Source organism: Molossus molossus, unplaced genomic scaffold (assembly GCF_014108415.1).
Source record: "Molossus molossus isolate mMolMol1 unplaced genomic scaffold, mMolMol1.p scaffold_m16_p_12, whole genome shotgun sequence".
In the NCBI taxonomy this organism is placed as follows: Eukaryota; Metazoa; Chordata; class Mammalia; order Chiroptera; family Molossidae; genus Molossus; species Molossus molossus.
The window spans coordinates 61,686,866-61,706,722 of NW_023425347.1; the positions used below are offsets into that span (position 1 = coordinate 61,686,866).

Here is a 19,857-nt window from a genome sequence, read left to right on the forward strand (position 1 = left end):
AGGCTGGAAAGCACGCAGGAGTGAAGAGTATCGCCCGCGTATTTCTAACGTTAAGTCGTTTACTCAGCAGTATCTGTTACCTGTTGACTCTGCACCAGGATGCATGCTAGGTGAGGATTTCCGTTTCGCATGAACAGAAAAGATGTTCCCTCGTAGGATATGCTTTGAGTGACTTTGGAATAACAGTGCCATATCTATTAAGCACTTCCTGTGTTCTGGGCACCATCCCAAGCACATCTTGTGTTCATTCATATACTTCTCGCAAGACCTCTTGTGAGATGCAGACGGTTATCCCCATTATACAGGTGAGAAAGCAAAGGTACGTGGCGAGCACGGGGGCCCCCGCTTGTAAGTGGGGAGGCCAGGCTTTGGCCTGTGGCTCCAGAGCCCGTGTAGCCACCGTGCCTGCGCGCCACGCAGACGGCCTCCTGCTAGGACACCTTGTATCACTAGTGTGCTGACAAGGACAGACACAGCTGGACGTTAAAGTGGTGACACCATTTTATTCCGGAGCTACTGGCAGCAGGTGACAGAGCTGAGCTCCACGCGGATTTCTGCAGCGGCGACTGGGCGTTTTCACGGGAGAAGGAGGGACAGGGAACAGCTGGTGCAGAGTTAGCCCGGACTTGTGCAGAACAGTGTCGAGAAGTTAGAAAAGGTGGGCAGGTGAGGGTAGGCCACGGGAAACCCACCTGGGTTTACTACCTGGAGCTTGTCCAGCCGCCCACGGAGACTGGCCTTGTCCTCAGGTGTCGGCTGGAACAACGGTAAACTCCTTGGGCAGACTTGCGTTTTCTCCGCAGACACCTAAGGGGCTGGCGTCACCCAACGATGTGGCTCTGCTGTTTGAAACGATGTTCGTGTTTTAAGTCTTTATAGGCCAAGGTTGAGACCTAATAGAGAAGAGGCTCTGAGCAGCCTGGCTAGAGTTTGGCCAAGGAGTCTTTGTCGGGGGTGCATCTGCTTCCCGTCACTGGCGAAGTGATCCCCACACCAGCTCTGCAGAGGGGGCCAGCCACTGACATTCATGCGCAGATTCATGAATAGACACCCAGGCTGGTTAAAGGCAGTTGTGTAGATAACAGGTCATCACCAGTTGGAATAGCCAGTGTCCTGAGCACAGGGACAGCAGGCAGACAAGAGGCTCAGGGAACACAGGGTGGGCTGCTAGCCCAGCTGGGAAAGGCAAGTCCTTCAGTAGTTCATCCCTGAAATCTCAACAGAAAACAGAATCGTCAGTGCGACATGACAAGCCTCCACCTTTTGTCCCTGGCCTGCGTGTCTTTTGGTTCACACTGGGAAGTGCACACAGAAAGGCCAAGCAGATGACCTCCCACCGACATCCCCCCCCCCCCCCCCCCGCAAGACGCCACCTTGCTCTGCTCTGGCATCTGTCCCTGCTGCTGCTTGTGCCTTGGGATGCGCATGTCCTGCTTCCTACACTGCAACTCCTAGCATTCTGGGATCGGCCTGAGTGCCTCCTGCTCCTGGCAGCCTGCCCCTCTGCGCACGCCCTGGCCCGGGTCCAGCACCTCCTGCCTGAGCTCTCACCACATCCTGCCGCAGTGCTCCATGCACCCGCCGCATCCTGCAGACTGTGTTCTCCAGGACGGCTGGACTGCCTCTGGTCGTGTGCCTTTCATGTGTCCTGCCGCCGAGCGTCCAACCCCTCACAGGCCCGCGGTGACTGCTCTCTGAAAAGACAGCCGATGCAGGAGTCCGGGTTGTTTCACTCTGTGCCCAATGTGGGTTCTGGCCCTCCCAGGGCCCCATCACTTACGTCTGCCAAGTACCTGGCAGCTGACTGTGCCGGCTCACAGTGGCCCCTCCGAGGCAGCCCCTCACCCACAGGCGCACTAAGGCCCTGTGCAGATCTGCGATGTGCCGAAGGTCATACAATGGAGAAGAGAGCGGCGGAGCCAGGGAACGACCCTGGCCCACCTGACCCTGGCACACAGCCCATGCTTACTCAGAGATTTCACCAAAGGTGACATGGAGCCTATGTGGTGAGGTAAGAGACGTGTCCAGGTGTCTTCAGTAACTTCCAGTGTGGCCGGTTTAGCGGAGGCTCACCGCCGTCACACTGCCACCCCCAGTATCGCCACTCAGGTTTTCTCATAAGACAGCACCCTGTCCTCCGTTGCCAGGGAGCTTTAACCAACTTTTGAATGGGTCATGGATTGGGAGCCAGGGAGCAGGAGTGGGAGGAGGGAGGGTGGGTTCACCTTTGGCTCACCAACATTTTGCAGACTGTCTCCAGACCAGGGGGTCTGCCCAGGGCGGAAGGGCGGCTGCCCAAGGGCAGTGCAGTGTGGCCAGGGCCCTCGACTTCTCTCCAGCCAGACAGTCAGCTTCACCTCTAACCCACTGTCACCTTGACCCACCCACCTGACGCTCCCGCCGCGCACCCCCTTGGCACACCGGGCGAGTGACGCCCATCCCAACACATCGGGCCTGGGCGGCCGCTGGCTGGCCTTCTCTAGCCTGAAGACACTCCCTCCGCAGCCCGTCGGAAGGCTCTGCTGCAGGTAAGATGAACAACAGAGTCGAGGACCAAGGAGCTAGACAATTCCACCAGCACCCCGATTTTCTAACCAGGCCTCAGAACCCTGCATGCCCCCTGCGTACGACACTCACGGCCACTTCTGCCTACAGGTTATGGTCCAGTGATCCCAAACTGACTGCAGTTCCCGACCCTAAAGTGCTATTTTATAGCTTCCTATGTCTTTGTCATCCCTCTGAATGAGGCGTCTTGAGTCAAAGCCATGTGTTTCCTTAGCACCCAAGTGTTCTCGTAGAATGGATCTGAGAAGCCCTATGTACCTCCACCGGCGAGCCACCTTCACTTATAAATGAAGACAGCTTGACCGGGAATCCCAGCACTCAGCCCTAATCGCGCACTCTTTCTATTGGCTTCCTTTGAGTCCATTCATTTTTGGGGTACGTTTCCGTCTGGCAGGCAAGGCTTCGGTGTGGCCAAGGCAGAGGTTAATTTCAAACTGGTTACAATGCAGAAAGTAATTTTCCATTAAATAGAATGGCCTCATTTCTGCAGCGACTTGTGGCAAAACATGCTGTTTCATTTCCATTCATTCACACTCGTTTACCTGCCTGCTATAGTAATTTTACACCATAAGCTAAAATGTTGAAATCATTGGTTACATTACTAAACACCTACAATGGTTATTGGGATTCTTCATGCAGAAAGTAACAGAAATAAAAATAAGAATTTTAGGAGGGTGAAAATACAGACAGTTAAAATGCATCCAAAATTGTGTTCAAGTGCAGAGGCTGCCTGGTGTCCGGAGTGGGCCTGGCAGCCAATGACAGGGTCTGCCTTTTATCAGCAGTGTGGCCTGAGGCAAGTTACTCAACCTCTCTGAGTCTCGGTTCCCTCAACAGTAAAAGTAGGGGGAATAATACGTAAGGTTATTGGGGCAGAGAGGTAAATGAAGATTGCATGGGCTGAGTCCCTGGCATGATGCCTAGCAGATAGTCAGCGCTCTCTGAATAGTGCCCATTTATTTATTTTTTAATTAATTAATTTATTTTTGTTACAGATGTTTCTCCTTTTTCCCCCACTGATTACTCTCTCCTCCTCCCTCCCGCCCTGTCCCCAGCTTTGTTGTCCATGACCTTTGTTCATGCACACATGCATGTAAGTTCTGTGGTTTATCTCTCCCCCACCACCCCCTCTCCCGGGGATTGTCAGTCTGTACCCCACCTTTATGTCTCTGGGACTACCCCATTCCTCAGACTGTTATGTTCATTATATTCCAGAAATAAGTGAGATTATATGATACCTGTCTTTCTCTCTCTGGCTTGTTTTGCTTAGGATAGTACTTTCCAGGTCCCTCCATGTCATCTCAAAGGATAAGAGATCTTTTTCTTATAGCTGCATAGTATTCCATTGTGTATATGTACCCCAGCTTTGTTATCCATTTGTCTACTGATGGACATTTGATGCCCATTTATTAATAGAGTGAAAATAAAATCTGAATCCTTATGCCTATTTGTAGGGACTTCTAAGTTTGGGATATTTTTTCCCCCAGAGTTTCAGAAGTGTACATTTTTCTCACATTTATTCAACCTGAACGTTTAAAAATGTGGTTGTAGAACATAGAAAAGGACTGGCTGGTGTTCGTTTATGCCACGGGAAGGCGAGGACAGAGGAAATGGGCAGCTCCAACTTGGGGAACCTCTAAGCCGCGAGATCGCCCCTGGTTTGGACCAGTGGCTGGTTGCCTGGGGTGGCCCTGATAGCGCCCCTGTCTGCACCTGCTCTCAGTTAAGGCTTGGAAGCCATCAGTGCCTGGATCTCTCCTGTTCTCAGAGAGGAAGACGGCAGACGAGCAGAGAAGGAACATGCTAAGATTTAATTTTTCTCTCCAACATATGTTCATGAAAACTTTACCTGTTGCCATATTTGCTTTCTCTGGCTCTCTAGATGGGAGGAGAGATCAGTAGTTAGACAGCCAGATAATAAATAGCTGCATTAGGGGTGCTCGTTGCTCCTGGGGTTTTTCTGTGAACGGTGCTAAGAATAGAGTTTTTAAATCATGAGTTCATATTGGTGTTTCCAATTACAGTGTAAAATTGTTGGGTAATTTCTTAATTTTATATCTGTATCTCATTTTTCTTTCACTGGACATCTTGCTTTCTAATACCTATGTATTTATTTTATACTAATATATATTATACTAATATAATGCCAAAGAAAACTCCAAATTTCAATTCCAATATTATTTGCTACTTACACTAAACCAGGCACAGTCTCGAGCATCAATGACACTTCGTAAAAGCCCACGTCAGCGGGTATTGGCAGGTCACTTCTTTCTGAGGTGGTTTTCTGATGTCTGAGATAGGGTTCATGATGGTGACTGCACCGTCCAAAAGTCTCTTGGTTGCAAGTAATATAAAACTCACCCCGGTCTTAACCACAAAAGGAGTTCACTGATTTATCCTGACCAGGTGGCTCAGTTGGTTGGAGCATCGTTGTTTTATTCCCAGACAGGGTGCATCCCTAGGTTGCGGGTTCAGTCCCTGGTCAGGGCGTATGAGAGGCAATGACTGATCGATGTGTCTCTCTCACACCAATGTTTCCCTCTCTTTCTCTCTCCCCCCTTCCTCTCGTTCTAAAATCAATAAACACATCCTCAGGCGAGAATACAAACTGTTAACTATAAAAATAAAAACAAAAGGAATCAATTAACTTATATAACTGAAACTACAGGGTTAAACGTCTCAGGATTGGGGGATCCGGGTTTTCAGATGAGGTCATAAGGTTTGAAAGTCTCTGTGGACTCTGCATTTTCCTCTTTCCTGGTGACTTGACTTCCCTGCCACTCTGACTACTGTTATCCTGTCAGCTCCAAGGAAGGCCTCAGCTTAGGGAACCTTGCTTTGCGATTGAACACGATGTAACGTAGCCACTAGATTGAAAATCTTAATCTCAGTTGCCTGGGATAAGATCCAAGGTATTAGGAACCTGCCAGACACACTGCTAGATACTTCAAGTAATCTTCCTCACATCCCTGTAATGGAGGGATTGTTTCCATTTCACAGGTGAAAAACTGAGGCTCTGTGAGATAAGGTGACTTGCCCATGGCCTCAAAGCTGATTCAGATCCTTCCATCACACTTCATGTCTTTTGAAAGTGGGGATAGAACAACACATTATACAAACTAATCTAAGTATTTAGCAGAAAAGGAGCCCTCTGCCTTCTCTATCTCCCTCCCCACCCCCCACTCCCCACCCGCCACCACCACTGCATCTCGCCCATCTCAGTACCTCTGGGCCCTAGTGTACCCTCGAACCAAGGGGCTCTGGGGGTGAATGTGAACGCAAGGAGGGCGTGGACCTGGCCCAGCCCGCCGCCAGCTGCGGTCCTGCGGCAGCCCCTCCGAGGTCGCGGGGCGTGGAGCTTGGATTGAACTCCAGTGTTAGGAAAGCGGCGTTTACACGGAAGCCAGTGCTCTGAGGAAGGTGGTGGTTACGTGCGCTGCGTTGTCACGTTGGTCACTGCTGACTGACTAGGCACACCCGGCTCCCTCTGCCTGTTGGACACGCGGAGCCCCTTCTGGGCCTAGGGCGCTCTCGGCTGGCTCACCAGCTCGTCTCCCTATTTTTAGGCCAGGACTTCACTCACGTCTCCCTGTGCAGTGTTTTCATGACATGTGTGCAGAGCCCCTAAGAAGCTGTCTTTCATAGCTTTCATCTTGTTATAAAACTTCAAAAGGATTTAAAGAAGTGTCGAGAGCAGAAAGGACACCCGCGTTTACTGGATGCAGTCTCCGTGTTTCCACAGCTGAGGAAAGGGAGCTGGAGGGGGACAAGCTCGCCGATTAGCAGAAGTCAGTGGGGCGGGCGGGGCTCGGGAAAGATCTGGACGCAGGGTCCTGCTGACAGGTGAGTGCTGTCGGAGTATTCCTTCAAACTCGCCTGGGCAGTCTTCCAGAGGAAGGGAGTGGAATGTGGTTGCCAGGGGCCGGGAGGAGGGGGGCAGGGGGGCTCGTGTTCAGTGGTAGACTGTCAGTTTGGGAAGATGAAAAAATTCTGGATGTGGATGGTGGTGATGGTGGCAGAACAATGGGAATGTACTTCATGCCACAGAACCACGCCCTTAAAATGGCTACATGGTAAAATGACGTACATTTCACCACCATAAAAGTATATAGGTACCGAATTCTTACTGTATGTCAGGCACCATACTTAACGTTTAGGATCGCGTCCGGAACATCCATCATGAGCATCTTTACTGTAAACATCTTCGCCGCAAGCGTTTTGACTGCAAGCATTTTTGCGGCACAATTAATTGGCCATGAGATGCTTCATGGTGAAAGATAAGATGATGGGTCGACAGTTTGGTTTACATTTGGCCGACTGCATGTGTTTAAGCTCATTGTCAGTTTGGTATCATTTCTCCATTATATTTTATCAAGCTGAGCCCTCATAATGGTGTGTACAGTGACTTGTAGACGTGCTGGTCTTAAAATAGTGCATGCTAACAACTATGTGGAAAACCAGATTGCAAGCCTGCATGTGAGGCCAGATTGCATACTGTGCTTGAAAATGATAATCAAGTTTGCAGATCCTTTGGTGAGCATCATAGCCCCTCCCACCCATTAAATCTAAAAGTTTACCAAACTATGGAAAGTGTAAAAGAGGCAACGACTAATTCACAGCAGCCGGTGAGAGCATTCGTTACAGATTCTTTAGTTGGAACCTGATACCTCTCTGAATGAAGCAATAAATTATAGCAGAAGAGAAAAAGTGCATTGCTGAACAAAGAAATGAATCAACAAGTCAAAAAAAATGTATGATACTATGAACAAAAGACTTGAAAAAATTGTTTGCGATCGTTTTTTAAGTTTTGTTATTAATAGTTTATGTTTTATTAGGTCCTTTTTAAATGTTTCTCTTTTATTTCTTGTTATCTTTTATGACAAAATGACCTTTTGGCCAACTAAGTGTGCAGCGGAAACGCTTATGGACAGATACCAAGCACCACTCAGGATAGGAAGACGAGAAAAAAGATGCTGTTGCTGCCTGCCATCCTGGAGCTGACTCTTATGTTTATGCCCCATGTGGGAAAGTTCAGGGAGCTAAGAGCTTGTGCCTTGGGAACCAGGTCTCTTCTGGAAATTCAGGGAAGCTTTTGAGAATAGACATCTCTACTGAGATCTGAAGGAGAAGGAGTTGAGTGATCTAGGCAGACGGGATCACTTGTGCACAAACCTGGGCTAGGAGGTGATGCATTGGAGGGACTGAATAACAGCCAGGTGGTGGAGGCAAGGGGGTCTTGGGAGACATCGGCAGGTGGATGGTGGCCCTGGCCAAGGCTTCAGTCTTTATCCTGAAGGCAATGGGGAGCCTGCGATATGTTTTAAGTATACTAGTTAGACCTAATTAAATTGGGCAAATTTTCTCTCGGTCTCATCACACTCCAGGGTAACTGTTAGAGCAGAGACCCACAAAAGTAGACGTGTAGGGACTGAGGCTACTGTCTGAATCCATGCTGGAAGTCTCTGCTGTGACCTGGGTCTGGTGGTGGGGACAGGGAGGAATGGCCAGAGTGGACGATGCTTGGGACGTGGAATGGACAGCACTCGGGTGAGAAAGAGGGATATGGAAGACAAGCATTTTGTGGTTTTTCTCTATTTTAATATTTGTTAGTATTTTAATACTTATTTGTATTTTATATAATTAGTATAAATCAGTATAATTTTTTAAAACTTAGCCCTGGCCAGTTTGGCTCAGTGATTAGAGCATTGGCCCGCAGACCAAAGAGTCGCGGGTTCAATTCCTGTCCAGGGCACGTACCTTGGTTGCATGCAGTTCAGTCCCTGGCCCTGGTCAAGGTCATGCGGGAGGCAATCAATCGATGTGTCTCTCTCACAACGATGTTTCTCTCTATCTCTCTCTCTCCCTCCCACTCTGTCTAAAGATGAATGAAAAAATATCCTTGGGTGAGGATTTAAAAAAAAAAATTTGTATAAATAAGCAAAAAGCCAGATTTTCAAAATCAATACTAATTCAAAGAGGACCCTCGTCAAGATTTTGTTGGATACATTTCCAGACTTTTCCTATATTTTTTTCCAAAAAACAGGATCATATCAAACATACTATTTTGCGATATGTTTTTTATTCATTCAACAGGATGTTATGATTATTAATATTTCCTCTGCAAAAAAATGCATATGTTCCCAAGATGACTTTCAGTGACTGCGTATTATTTCATCTCATAGAGAAATGCAATTTCTTCAACCAGTCAGCGTTCAGCATTTCTAATTTTTCACTAGTCTAATCGCACTTCAGAGAATATCTTGCATCCAAGTCTTTGCCTACATCTTATGTTATTCACAGATAATTGAATTCCTACAAGAAGATTCATAGGCTCAAAGTTTATGCATGTCGTCAAGGCTTTGGAACATACAGGCAGTCAGCCCTTCAGAAAACTTGCACTAAATCACACTTCCACAAATAACAAAAATAGCCATAATGGCCAACACATACGTAGCCCTTACTCTGTGCTTTGCACTGTTTTAAGCCATTTACATACACTAACTCATTAATCCTCCTAACAGAACCACAGAGAGGTCCCATTATTATCCCCACTGTACACTGAAAACCAGGGGCCTAAAGAAATATCTGTTTCCTCATATTTTTGTTAACATTGAGTGTTAATTTTTGTGTTTTTTTCTCATTCTGGTTGGGGGGAATGGCATCTCATTTATATCTGGTGTGTTTAATATGAATCAGTTTAATAGTTTCAACCTTTTGGGTTCTACATCATTCTCCCTATTACAGAAGGAGAGAAGATAAGCGTGATACACCCTGAGCTACACATCTGAAAAGCGATAGAGCTTAGATTTGAGGTGTGTTCTTTCTGGTTCCAGAGTCCATATTCTATCCTTCGTTAGCACACCGCCTCTTCAGCTCCAGACCAGGGCATTTGGAAATTAGGCTTGTCCTTGAGTAAAATCTTCCGGAAGATTGCAAGATGGGAACTCGGGGAAGAATGCACTCTGACCTGCTCCATTTACTATCTGCCGCTGGAGGCTGGTACAAAGGTTGCCTCCCAGCCTCGTTGGCTTGGTGATGCAGCAAATGCATCCAAAAATATGTTAGCAGAGAGAAAGGCCTTTATAATGAGCCTGGGCCTTCCTTTGTCTTGTGAGGTTTTAACTACTGTAATTGCCTGTGGTGTGAAGTGGTGTATTTTTCTATGTATCTATTTTTATTGTGTCTATCTCTGTATCTGCTTTTTTGTTTTGTTTTGTTTTTTTGTTAACTCACTTGAATCCTGGTGGGTATTTTTCCTGTGAATAGTTTTGCCTGATCACACACTCACACACACACTCACAATAATAATAGTATAAGATTAAATGGAGTAGAATTTATTCTTTAAAAAAAGCTAATGGTAAAGTCTGAGCAGATGACTTTCTAATCCATACTGTATTTAATTGGCTGTATTGAACCATAGTACAAATTAAGTCTTCTCTGTAATTTATTCTGTCAGATGGTAACCCTCCAAACAATTTGATACTTCATTTAAACATTGGTAAATGGCTCATGGAAATGCTAATGAAAAAAAAAAAAAAAGATTTAATGATGATCAGATAAGAAACCCTCTGTCCACAAAATGAATCCTATGTGAAATGTCATGAATTAACCTGATTCAGTCATTCATTGAACATTTATTGAGCAACTACCTTGTGCAGTGAGTCTTCAGATGGCTTGGTTCTTCCTTCCTTCTTTCTTTAATCTATCAAACATTATTTAGCACTTACAGTTCAAAAGGAACAGTATTAGGAACTAGGATAAGATTGAAGAGGACCAGACATTGATCTTTCTTTCAGGGAACTAACATCCCCATTCTCAGGACCTCGAGGCTTTTACATGCTCAGTTCTTTCTGCCTAGCATGCTCTTTCCCCCTGATTTTCTGGGGACTCCCCTTTGATCCTTTGAGGCTCTGTTCAAGGCCAGCTTCTTTGTCCAAACTTCCCTGGTTCCCTTCCTTATTCCTGCTCTGAGTCTGTGTGACGCCCCACGCACCCCTTAAATATAAAGCTTATCTTGTTATAGTGTGGTTGGCAGTGTCCTTGTCTCCCTGTGTTATGTGATTTCGAGGTCCTGGAAGGGACTGTGTTTTAATCATCTGGATAGATGTAGCACTTAGTGTGAGACCTGAAACATAACAGGTGCTCAATACGCATGGGGTGAGTAACTGGATGAATGGATGAATGTGAAACCAAATTAAGAAGTGCGAAACATCCTAGCTAGGAGAACAAATACAATGCCGTGAGTTCTAGGGGCAGGCATTATGACGAAGGGAAATGGGACAGTCAGGGAAGGTTCCTTGGATGAGCAGGATGTTGGAGCAAGGCCTTGAAGTTGATGTGATCTAGTTTATGTGGAATCGATGAAGTGTGTGAGTCAGGGATGAAGAGCAAAATCAGCAGCGAAACCAACGTGACCAATGGCACAGAGGTGGGAAGGTGCAGACCCACAGTGTGAGTGATGAGTTCTTCAGATTATCTGTGGCTGAGAAAGGACGGTCAGAGAAAGGAAGGATTGAGGAGCTTGATCTCTGAATCGTCCTTGGAAATGTTCAGTGAAAACTTTCACCCACACTGTAATGAAGAGGGTTCTGAATGGGAGGAATAGATGAAGCTGTGGCAGAGGTAGCGTGTTCTTGAAAGCCCTCCCCCCCCCATTTTTAACTTTTAATTGGTATTTTAGAGAGGGAGGAAGAGAGAGAGAGAGAGAAACATTGACATGAGAGCCAAACATGGATCGGCTGCGTCCTGCGTGCCCCCTACCTGGGATGGAGCCCGCAACCCTGGCATGTGCCCTGACAGGGAATTGAACCCAAAAACTTGTAGTGTATGGGACAATGTTCCAACCAACTCAGCCACACCAGCCAGGGCTTAAAGCCTCTGTTTTGTTTTGTTAATCCTCACCCAAGGATATTTTTCCCTTTGATATTTAGATAGAGTGGAAGGGAGGGAGGGAGAGAGAAAAAGAGAAGAAACATCAATATGAGAGAGACACATCGATTGTTTGCCTCCCGCATGACCCCCACCAAGGCCTGGGACCGAACCACCAAGCCAGGGACATGCCCTTGACCAGAATCAAACCCACAACCCTCCGTCCACAGGCCAACACTAACCGCTGAGCCAAACTGGCCAGGGCTTGAAGCCTCTATTTGTAAAACCAGACACCGCTTTGATTTGGGGCAGTGCTTTAATACCTAGACTAAGATTTTCCGAGACAAAAATTGTTTTCCAAAATAAATGTGGAATAAGGACAACCAGAATGTGTCTTTCCTCCACCCCCACCCCCTGCCACTTCAGCCCGCCTTCCCCAAGGCCCAGGAGCTCCCCGGGAACCCTGGGAGGAAGCAGTCTGTATCTCCGATCTCACCTTTCCCGTCTTGGCTGCTCAGCGCATACCACCGATGACCTAGCTCCAGAGCATGATGACTTCCCCTTTTCCTTTGGGGCCCTTATAGCTAGCCTTTACCCAAACCAGACTTGTGACCCTCTCTGACCTCACATACCGGCTGGAATCAGAACAGCATCGGTTCTGCTTCCCTACCCAGCACTCAGTCCCCTTCCTCACCCCAGCCCATCGGGGGTCGTGGTTTTCTTGTTGGACTAGGGACCTAAAGGAAGGAGACCGTGATTCTATACAATTTTGTCTCCTTTTTTCAATCTTTGTCATCCTGAGAAGGGAGAACAGGACCTGGGGTTGGTACTGGTCCTGCCAGAATTCTCTCTGACCCTCAATCCTTTTATGAATAAACTCAGAGTTGAATTTGGTGATGTTTATGGCTCCAACTGTCTTGTGTTGATAAAATCTACTGGAAGACCGGGAGCAATTTTGAGGCTCAGTGAACAAGTATTTGTAAGATCCTCTGAGTTGCCAAGATGAATGCGATAATACGTCTGTGGGATTAGCAGGATTCTACTGTATTTATATTTCTGAGTATCTATATTATACCTGCACCGTTAAGATTGCAGGGTGGAGACATATCCCCTCACTGACTCTTAGTTTCCAAATGAATGAGCCACTTTCCCAGCAATCCTTTTGAACATGTCATAAAATCAACTCTGGGACAGACACTGTTACAGATATCTTTAAGCACGTATGCACACACACAGCTACACTCTGCAGCGCACTATTAGGTATCATCGGCATTAAAATGTTTTGATTTTAAAACACTTAATGAGGATTCTCAGATAAATTACAACATCTCCATCTGCTGTCTTGCATCGTAGGTGATATTTTACCCTCGCACAATCATCGTCAAGTCTAATTCCACCAGGAAGACTTCTAATCGCAGTTTAATTTTCGAGCAATATTCCACTTGGCAATCAATAAGGCACTGTCGTCAAACTTTGATTTAATAGGAGCCACGGATAACATTTCCCACATTACGCAGAGAGAGAAGTACTTTCAGGAAAGGGAAAGGAGAAAGTCTTTGTCTCCCCCTTCCCCTGCTGCCTACCATTGGAGCTCACAAAAGCCTATAAATCAATACCCCCATGTAGAGTGAATATAAGTCTCATCAATTTTACATCATTAACGCCATGAAAAAGCGACCGCTCTTTGAGCCGTTTTCCTCTGCTGGCTAACTATGTGCTCTTAAGAAAACAGGAATGAACAGATCCTGATTATTCTATTAACAAACACTTCCTTCTTAACCAACCTTATTTGGGTGGAAACCCACTAGAATTCTAGTTATGCCCACTGGAGCGGCTAGGGATACTGGGCACTGACAACGCTCTCCAAGCATGACGTCCAGTGGGCAGTGGGCAGCCTGGACAGGGCATGAAGCTAAAGGGCGAGTTCCAAGGGGAGTAGAGAGGTTAGCGAATGATCGGACTCTGGGAGGCTAAGGCATGGCAGCAAATTCTGCAGGGATGACTCATCGTGTCAGAAGCTAAGAAGGATGGCAGCAGCCTGGGAATGGATGTTTTAGGCCAGGGCCAGTGGTCCACAACTAAGGTGGTGACCATCGAGAGAAGCAGATGCCCACTGTCCTCAGAGCCTGGCTGCGTGGTGTGAGGTTCTAAAGGCTAACAGATCCGGGAAGATGGAACAAGACCTTAGAGAAATCGACTCCAGCGGTTCCCAGTGTTTTCATAGTTTATTTCATTGTGTTCCATGTCTCCCTCCCTCCATGGACTCAGTAAGGAGGATTTTGTCCACCAAAGAATGCATTGATAATCATGCACTTTCCCATTTGAAGTATTTGAACCCATAATGAATTTCCACAGACAATCTGCCCAAAGATTAGCTCCAGAATACAGCAGTAACCTGATACAATTCCAAATAAACTTGGCATTCTCATTTGCATGCACAATGAATTATGTAGTCTTATTAGGGATAATTATGAATTTCTGTTTCGCTTTTTTAAATGTGGAAAATTGCTTGAGGGCTCTTTTTATTACCTTTAATGACCCCAGTAGATCCAGGGCTATGGATTAGGAGTCACTGATCTGATACAAACCTCTCATTTGATAGAAGAAGGAACTGAGGTCCAGAGAGATGCAGTGAATGCCTTATGTGCACACAGAGGCTAGAATCCAAGCTTCTGAATAGCCAGGAAAATGGAAAGGCCCTAAAGTTATAAGCATTTTAAATAGATTATATAATGCCCAGATGCATACATAACCCTTTGCAGAGTACTGTTTAATGAGGGTTTCTTTAAGTACATTTAGTAGAAAAAGGGTTGTAAAGATTGCTATCACCAACAGGATGGTGAACATTATTTGTTGAAGCTTTAGATAATAAAGGCAGGGAGGCCAGTTTCAAAAGATGTTCAGATTCCTGATCAGCTATCCCAATGTACCTTCTTCAACAACTATGGGCCAGGCACAGTGCCAGGTGCTGGGACGACAGAGATAAGGAGGACAGCCTGGTGGGGAAGACAGACGAGGGACCAGGCCACTGCATCAGAGAGGGACGGTCTGGGAAAGCAGGCCCAGGGAGCTGTGTGCGAGGAGTCCATCAGGGTTTCACTCTTGCTGGAGACTGACATCCATGGAAATACAGAAGGGAGGACTTATTTCTGCAGGGAGAGGGAAGTCAAGCCTTGTTCAAGGGAGGCTTCACAGAGGCAGTGCTATTTCAAACGGCCTTTGTAAGAGGAATAAGATTCAAGCAAGTGAATAAAACAGTGGGCATTGCAGACAGGGAGACCAACTCATGAACAGCCTCAGAGATATGGGGGACCCCACCTCTAGCCCAAATGATGACTTTGGACAAGTTAGAGGAAGGGGTTTATTCCTCAAGACGCTCAGTCACCATCTGTCAGAAAATCGTGGTCACTGTGCCAAGGCACGGTTTTATGATTGTGAATGGCTCCCCCTGTGGTCGTACAGTGAACATCTTCCGCCACGGCCGGTATGTGAGTGTGTTAAATAGCAAGCCAGAACTTAGACGGGGCTGTGTCATGAGGAAAGATGTAGCAGAAGCCTCCACCGCTGAATGAAGCTGCCTGGCTCTGGCAGGCTGAAGGAGCCACCGCCACAGACGCGCAGTCGGGATATGAGCAGTCCTGTTTCTCTCTGGTCACAGCACCGAGACCTGGGAGGGGAGCCGCCATCTCTCAAGGGCAGGCACAACTCTGTTTCCTTCCATCTGGACCAAACAGCTTTTCCAAAGCCCTTCGGGCCTGTTCGCACGTAGCTGAAACACATCTCTTATTGATTAACAGCTCGAAGGGAAAGTCGCCTGAAATATGCTCTTCCTTTTGTCTCTCCCAGGCCCTTCAGCATCATCATGCTGTTCACGAAATTTCCTACATCGCCAAGGACATCACAGATCACCGGGCCTTTGGCTACGTGTGTGGCAAGGAAGGGAATCACAGATTTGTGGCCATCAAAACAGCCCAGGCGGTGAGTACCCCATCCCAGGAGGGCGCCTTCCCTCCTGACTCCGGGGGCCAGAGAGTACAGTCCCCCTGCTGGTCCCTGCACGCCCTCTCGGCCGTGTGACCAAGCGAGGCTGATGCTGAGGTGCCCATCTAGAAAAGAGAAACAGCCTCGAAGCAGGGAAACACGCTCCTGCCCACGTTGTTCTTCTAATGGGTATTTCGCAAGGACTAATTATTTTCCTTTCTGATTAAGCTGGATGGAGGCACAGTTTACAAATAAGTTTCCTTGTGTTCATAGCCTCATTTAAAAAGAAAATAAGAGAAAACAAATAGCTACTTTGCATAAGGCCTACCCTAATTTTATTGTATCCAAAATGACTAATAAATAAAAGCATTGCCTTTTATGCCTATGATTATTATGAATTTACAAATATAATTAGTTGGAGAAATGAACTTTAGCCTAGATGCAATTTGCTAAAGCAGTATAAACGAGGTAGAATTAATTAAGGACAGAATGCTTTTCGTTTAATAGCAGAAGGAAGAACTGTGGGCTGCAGCCAGGAAACACGAAAATGCGTCTCTGCAGCTCAGCCACATTCCCTCACTAATGCCTTCTACCGCCTTTCACTCCAGGCTGAACCTGTTATCCTGGACCTGAGAGATCTCTTTCAACTTATTTATGAATTGAAGCAAAGAGAAGAATTGGAAAAAAAGGCACAAAAGGATAAGCAGTGTGAACAAGCTGTGTATCAGGTATACCTGTGAATTGATCCCGGCCCTGGAGACAGATGAGGCTTAAAATAAACAGACGCGAAAACTGACAGTCAGGGCTTCTCCGCTGCTGCCAAAGAGAAATCAAGATGAAAGGTTACCATGTAAATTACAGGCACAAAGGCGAGAAATGATCCCTTATTCTCTGAAATTCGAGACATGTCAGGGAAAGTGAAATCTTGAATCCAGAGGAAGATTTTGGGGGAGGACAAGGAGAGGAACGCTTTTGCTGTTGTGACAGTGGGGTGGGGGTGGCTACAGGGTTTTGATGTTTTTTTCTGTTTTCTACCAAATGACCCACCAGCCTGTCCTCCGCAGAGCTGGTTTCTTTGCTGTGCTGTAACTTCTGAATACGGTCTCACACCTCTCCTTTATATCCTCTGCTTTGCACGCTCCCTACCCTCACTCTGCTGTAGACAATTCTGGAAGAGGATGTGGAAGATCCTGTGTACCAGGTAATTTCTGACAGTCGGGGTTTTAGGGCGAGACATGGCTAGGCCTGTGGTATGGACATTATGCCCGAGACCCGAAGCACCCCCTGTCTGCAGGGCCTGGAGAGGGACCAAGGTGCTATCTGAGGGTGCGGGCTGCCAGCCCCTCAGGAGCGAGTTTCCATGAAGCCGGGCAGAAGTCTGGCCAGCAGCGGTGACGTGGGGCTTGGAGATGCGCTTCCCCTTTCTTGCCCCTGCCTCAGCCCCTCCACGGTCTGAGCCTGGAGTTGCACGTTTGCCCGAGTCTCTTGACTATTCTGAGTTCACGAGAGAGACGGAATAATGAGGTGGTGTGTCGGAGTTAATAGTGGAGAAGGGGGCTGACATTTTGACGACATTTGAACACAAACCCGAAGGATGGTTTGTAAGCCCTAGAAAGGCTGTGAGGAGACGTCTCTCGAGCCCCCGTCGGCCAGGCTGCCCTCTGATTAGCTGGCTCATGCCACAGGGGCTGTCGTGAGGAGGGGGCGGGAGATCCCAGGGACATCCCAGGACCTTTCTCTGCACTCTCTTCAAGGTCGGCGCCCAGGTGTGCTAGAGAGATGCCTTCTCTTGGGCTCAGGTGTGTGCTCTGTTCAAGCAGATGCAGAAGAAAAGGGCAGAGGGGGCCTCGCCCTCTCGTTCCCCGTGCTTAGTCTCAAGGAGAGAGAGAAGCCCCAAAATGGGCTTGTTGGACATAAAAGAAAACCTGAAGCTCTTATTTCTAACTGGGACGCACATGGGTCATAGATGGGTCCCATATACATATATGCGAGTGCATATTTTCACACAGAGAGCTGCTATGACAGGATTAAATAATATGGATTCAAACGGTAAGACCGTATGGAAACCTGCATTGGGAAAAGCATGCAGCATCTAAGGCGACCAGAAGCCCAAGGGGCACTGACGCCGGCCCTCGCTTGGCAGGGCTGAGGCAGGGTGTGTTTGCCGCGTGAGCTCAGCCCCGGCTGGCTGGCTGGCGGAGAATGAAGAATGCTGGCCCTTTTGAAGTGGCCCGGCCCTTTAGAGTCAGAAGCATGCCCACGGACAGTTCGATGTCCAGTATTTAAAGCTAAGATGGTAATTAAGGCAATATTTATGGGATGAAGGAGTTTGGGGCTTCTGAGCACTCCAACATTGGCTTAGGAAACTGAGCCTTGAGGAGTGAAGGGGGTGACCACTGGGACCCAGCATTTGCGAAGGTGGGGTCCAGGTGTTCCCAGGAGACATCATTCCCACTCAGCGGTGCTGGCCAAGCAGACATGACCAAGAGCAGTGCCATTGCATGAGGAGGTTATATCTCCAGAGAGAATACTGGACCCCTGCAACCACCAGGAAGGACTAGCTGCCAGGCAGTGGCGGTTTTCCTTAGAAAAGGCAGAAATGCGCGAGGCCCACTGGTATTGCAATACTTCAGTGTTCTCTAAGATATTTTCTCTTGTGCCTGTTTCTTTAATGCTCACTGTGATTTGTACCTTGAATTCCAAATGCTTTTTTTTTCTCCCTTTCTTTTCCCTCTGACCTTTCCTCTCTGGCCGTGGCATAATAGTACATTGTGTTTGAGGCTGGACACGAGCCAATCCGTGACCCCGAAACGGAAGAAAACATTTATCAGGTATAAAATCACTTCTCTCTCTTAGCGTTGCGCCTCTACCAGTACATGCTCTGCTGGGTCTGAAGGACAAGGGCTGTCCCCTCACACGCCCCCTGGTCACCCTGGGCTGTCTGAACCTCCCCAGAACTGCCTGCCAGCTCCCTCCAACTTACCAGTCGTTTTCATGCCCGACAGAATGGTGGACGGCCGGTTCGGTACAGTGTTTTAACTTTTAATGGTTCTTAACAATTTTCACTTGACCCCGAAATCAAATACTCCATTTCACTAAAGGAATCCATTGGAGGGGTTGTTCTCCATAATATAACAGGGTCCTTTGTTTCTCAAAAAAATGTGCTCATCGAATCTCTTTGAAAAGCTGACCACACTCCTAAAAATGAAGTACGCAGTCAAAACTGGCACTTGAAAACAATAATAGGAAAATTCACTGAGGAAAGATTTTACCCCTTCTGCAGGGAAGGTCAACTCACGTTCTTAAAGGTTTGCTTATGTGGAAAACCACGCACACACTTTTATCTCGTTTCATCCTCACACGTGGTGCATTGAGTCGGCAGCTGAATCCCACTTTTACCGGGGAAGCTGGGACTCAGAGAAGTTGAGCAGCTTTCTGGGGGCCGTACAGCTATTTGGAGCTGAGATCAAACCCAGGCGAGTGTGTGAAGCCAAAGCTCCCACTCGTCCCCTGCTTTCCCGTCAGAGTTTGGGAAATTGCAGCCAGCAACACGTCACTCAAACAGGACGGCCTCCAATTTGTCACCAACTAGAATTTTAGTCCTCCTTTGAATATAAACATGAAGAGAAATAAGAATGTGGAATGTATTTTCATAAGTGATTTTAATTCTCTTAATTTACTTAGTTGTGTGGTCTGTTATTTTGCCTTGGGCACACATTACTTGTGTAATAAAAATAAAACATTTTCAGTTTCTATCAAATGTACAGATTTCTAAATGACCAAAGTGCAATGTTAGCGTCTTAGCAGCTTGGCGTAAACCAGCCCCGTGGAATAATAATCTAAGCACAGTTGACCCTTGAACAGATGGGTTTCAACGACATGGGCCCCCTTAATGTGGATTTCTTTCAATAAATACCTGCACTGTTTGCAGAGGGCTGACTAGATGCCTTGATCTGTGCCATTTCAGGTCGGGGGCTTGAGCATCCACCAGTTTTGGTGTCCACTGTGGGAGAGGAGGTGTCCTGAAACTGATTCCCAGTGAATACCCAGGGACAACTACGTTTTGGGGGAGTGAAAAGTTAGATGCAGATTTTCAGCTGTGTAGGGGCAGCACCTTAATGCCCACGTTGTATTTCTGTCCACCACATCTGTCTGGATGGGAGTCCATGCGAGGCTGTGCCTCGGGGCTTTGTGTAAAATCATCATTGACAAACTTTCTGTCTTCAAACAGATTTTGAAGTACAACCTCACAGTGTCTGCATATGAGGCCAAAGGAACCATTCACCAGTATTCCTCTGAAGAGAGAGCCCTTTTTATGTATTTTTCTGTATCAGTTACAGTTTGCATTCAGTATTATTCTGTATTAGTTTCAGGGGTACAGCATAGTGGTTAGATAATCATATACTTTACAGAGTGGTCCCCTGATATGTCCAGTACCCACCT

General features: G+C 47.1%; 1 protein-coding gene across 1 annotated transcript in view; it reads left to right on the top strand.

Annotated features, from left to right (window-relative positions):
• The window catches only part of DAB1 (DAB adaptor protein 1), a 274,589-nt gene that overhangs the window by 199,977 nt on the left and 54,755 nt on the right, over positions 1-19,857 (top strand). The window contains exons 6-9 of the mRNA XM_036255869.1: positions 15,280-15,411; positions 16,023-16,142; positions 16,577-16,615; positions 18,180-18,245. Of these exons, the coding sequence (XP_036111762.1) occupies positions 15,280-15,411; positions 16,023-16,142; positions 16,577-16,615; positions 18,180-18,245 (357 nt within the window). The remainder of the gene's footprint in view (positions 1-15,279; positions 15,412-16,022; positions 16,143-16,576; positions 16,616-18,179; positions 18,246-19,857) is intronic.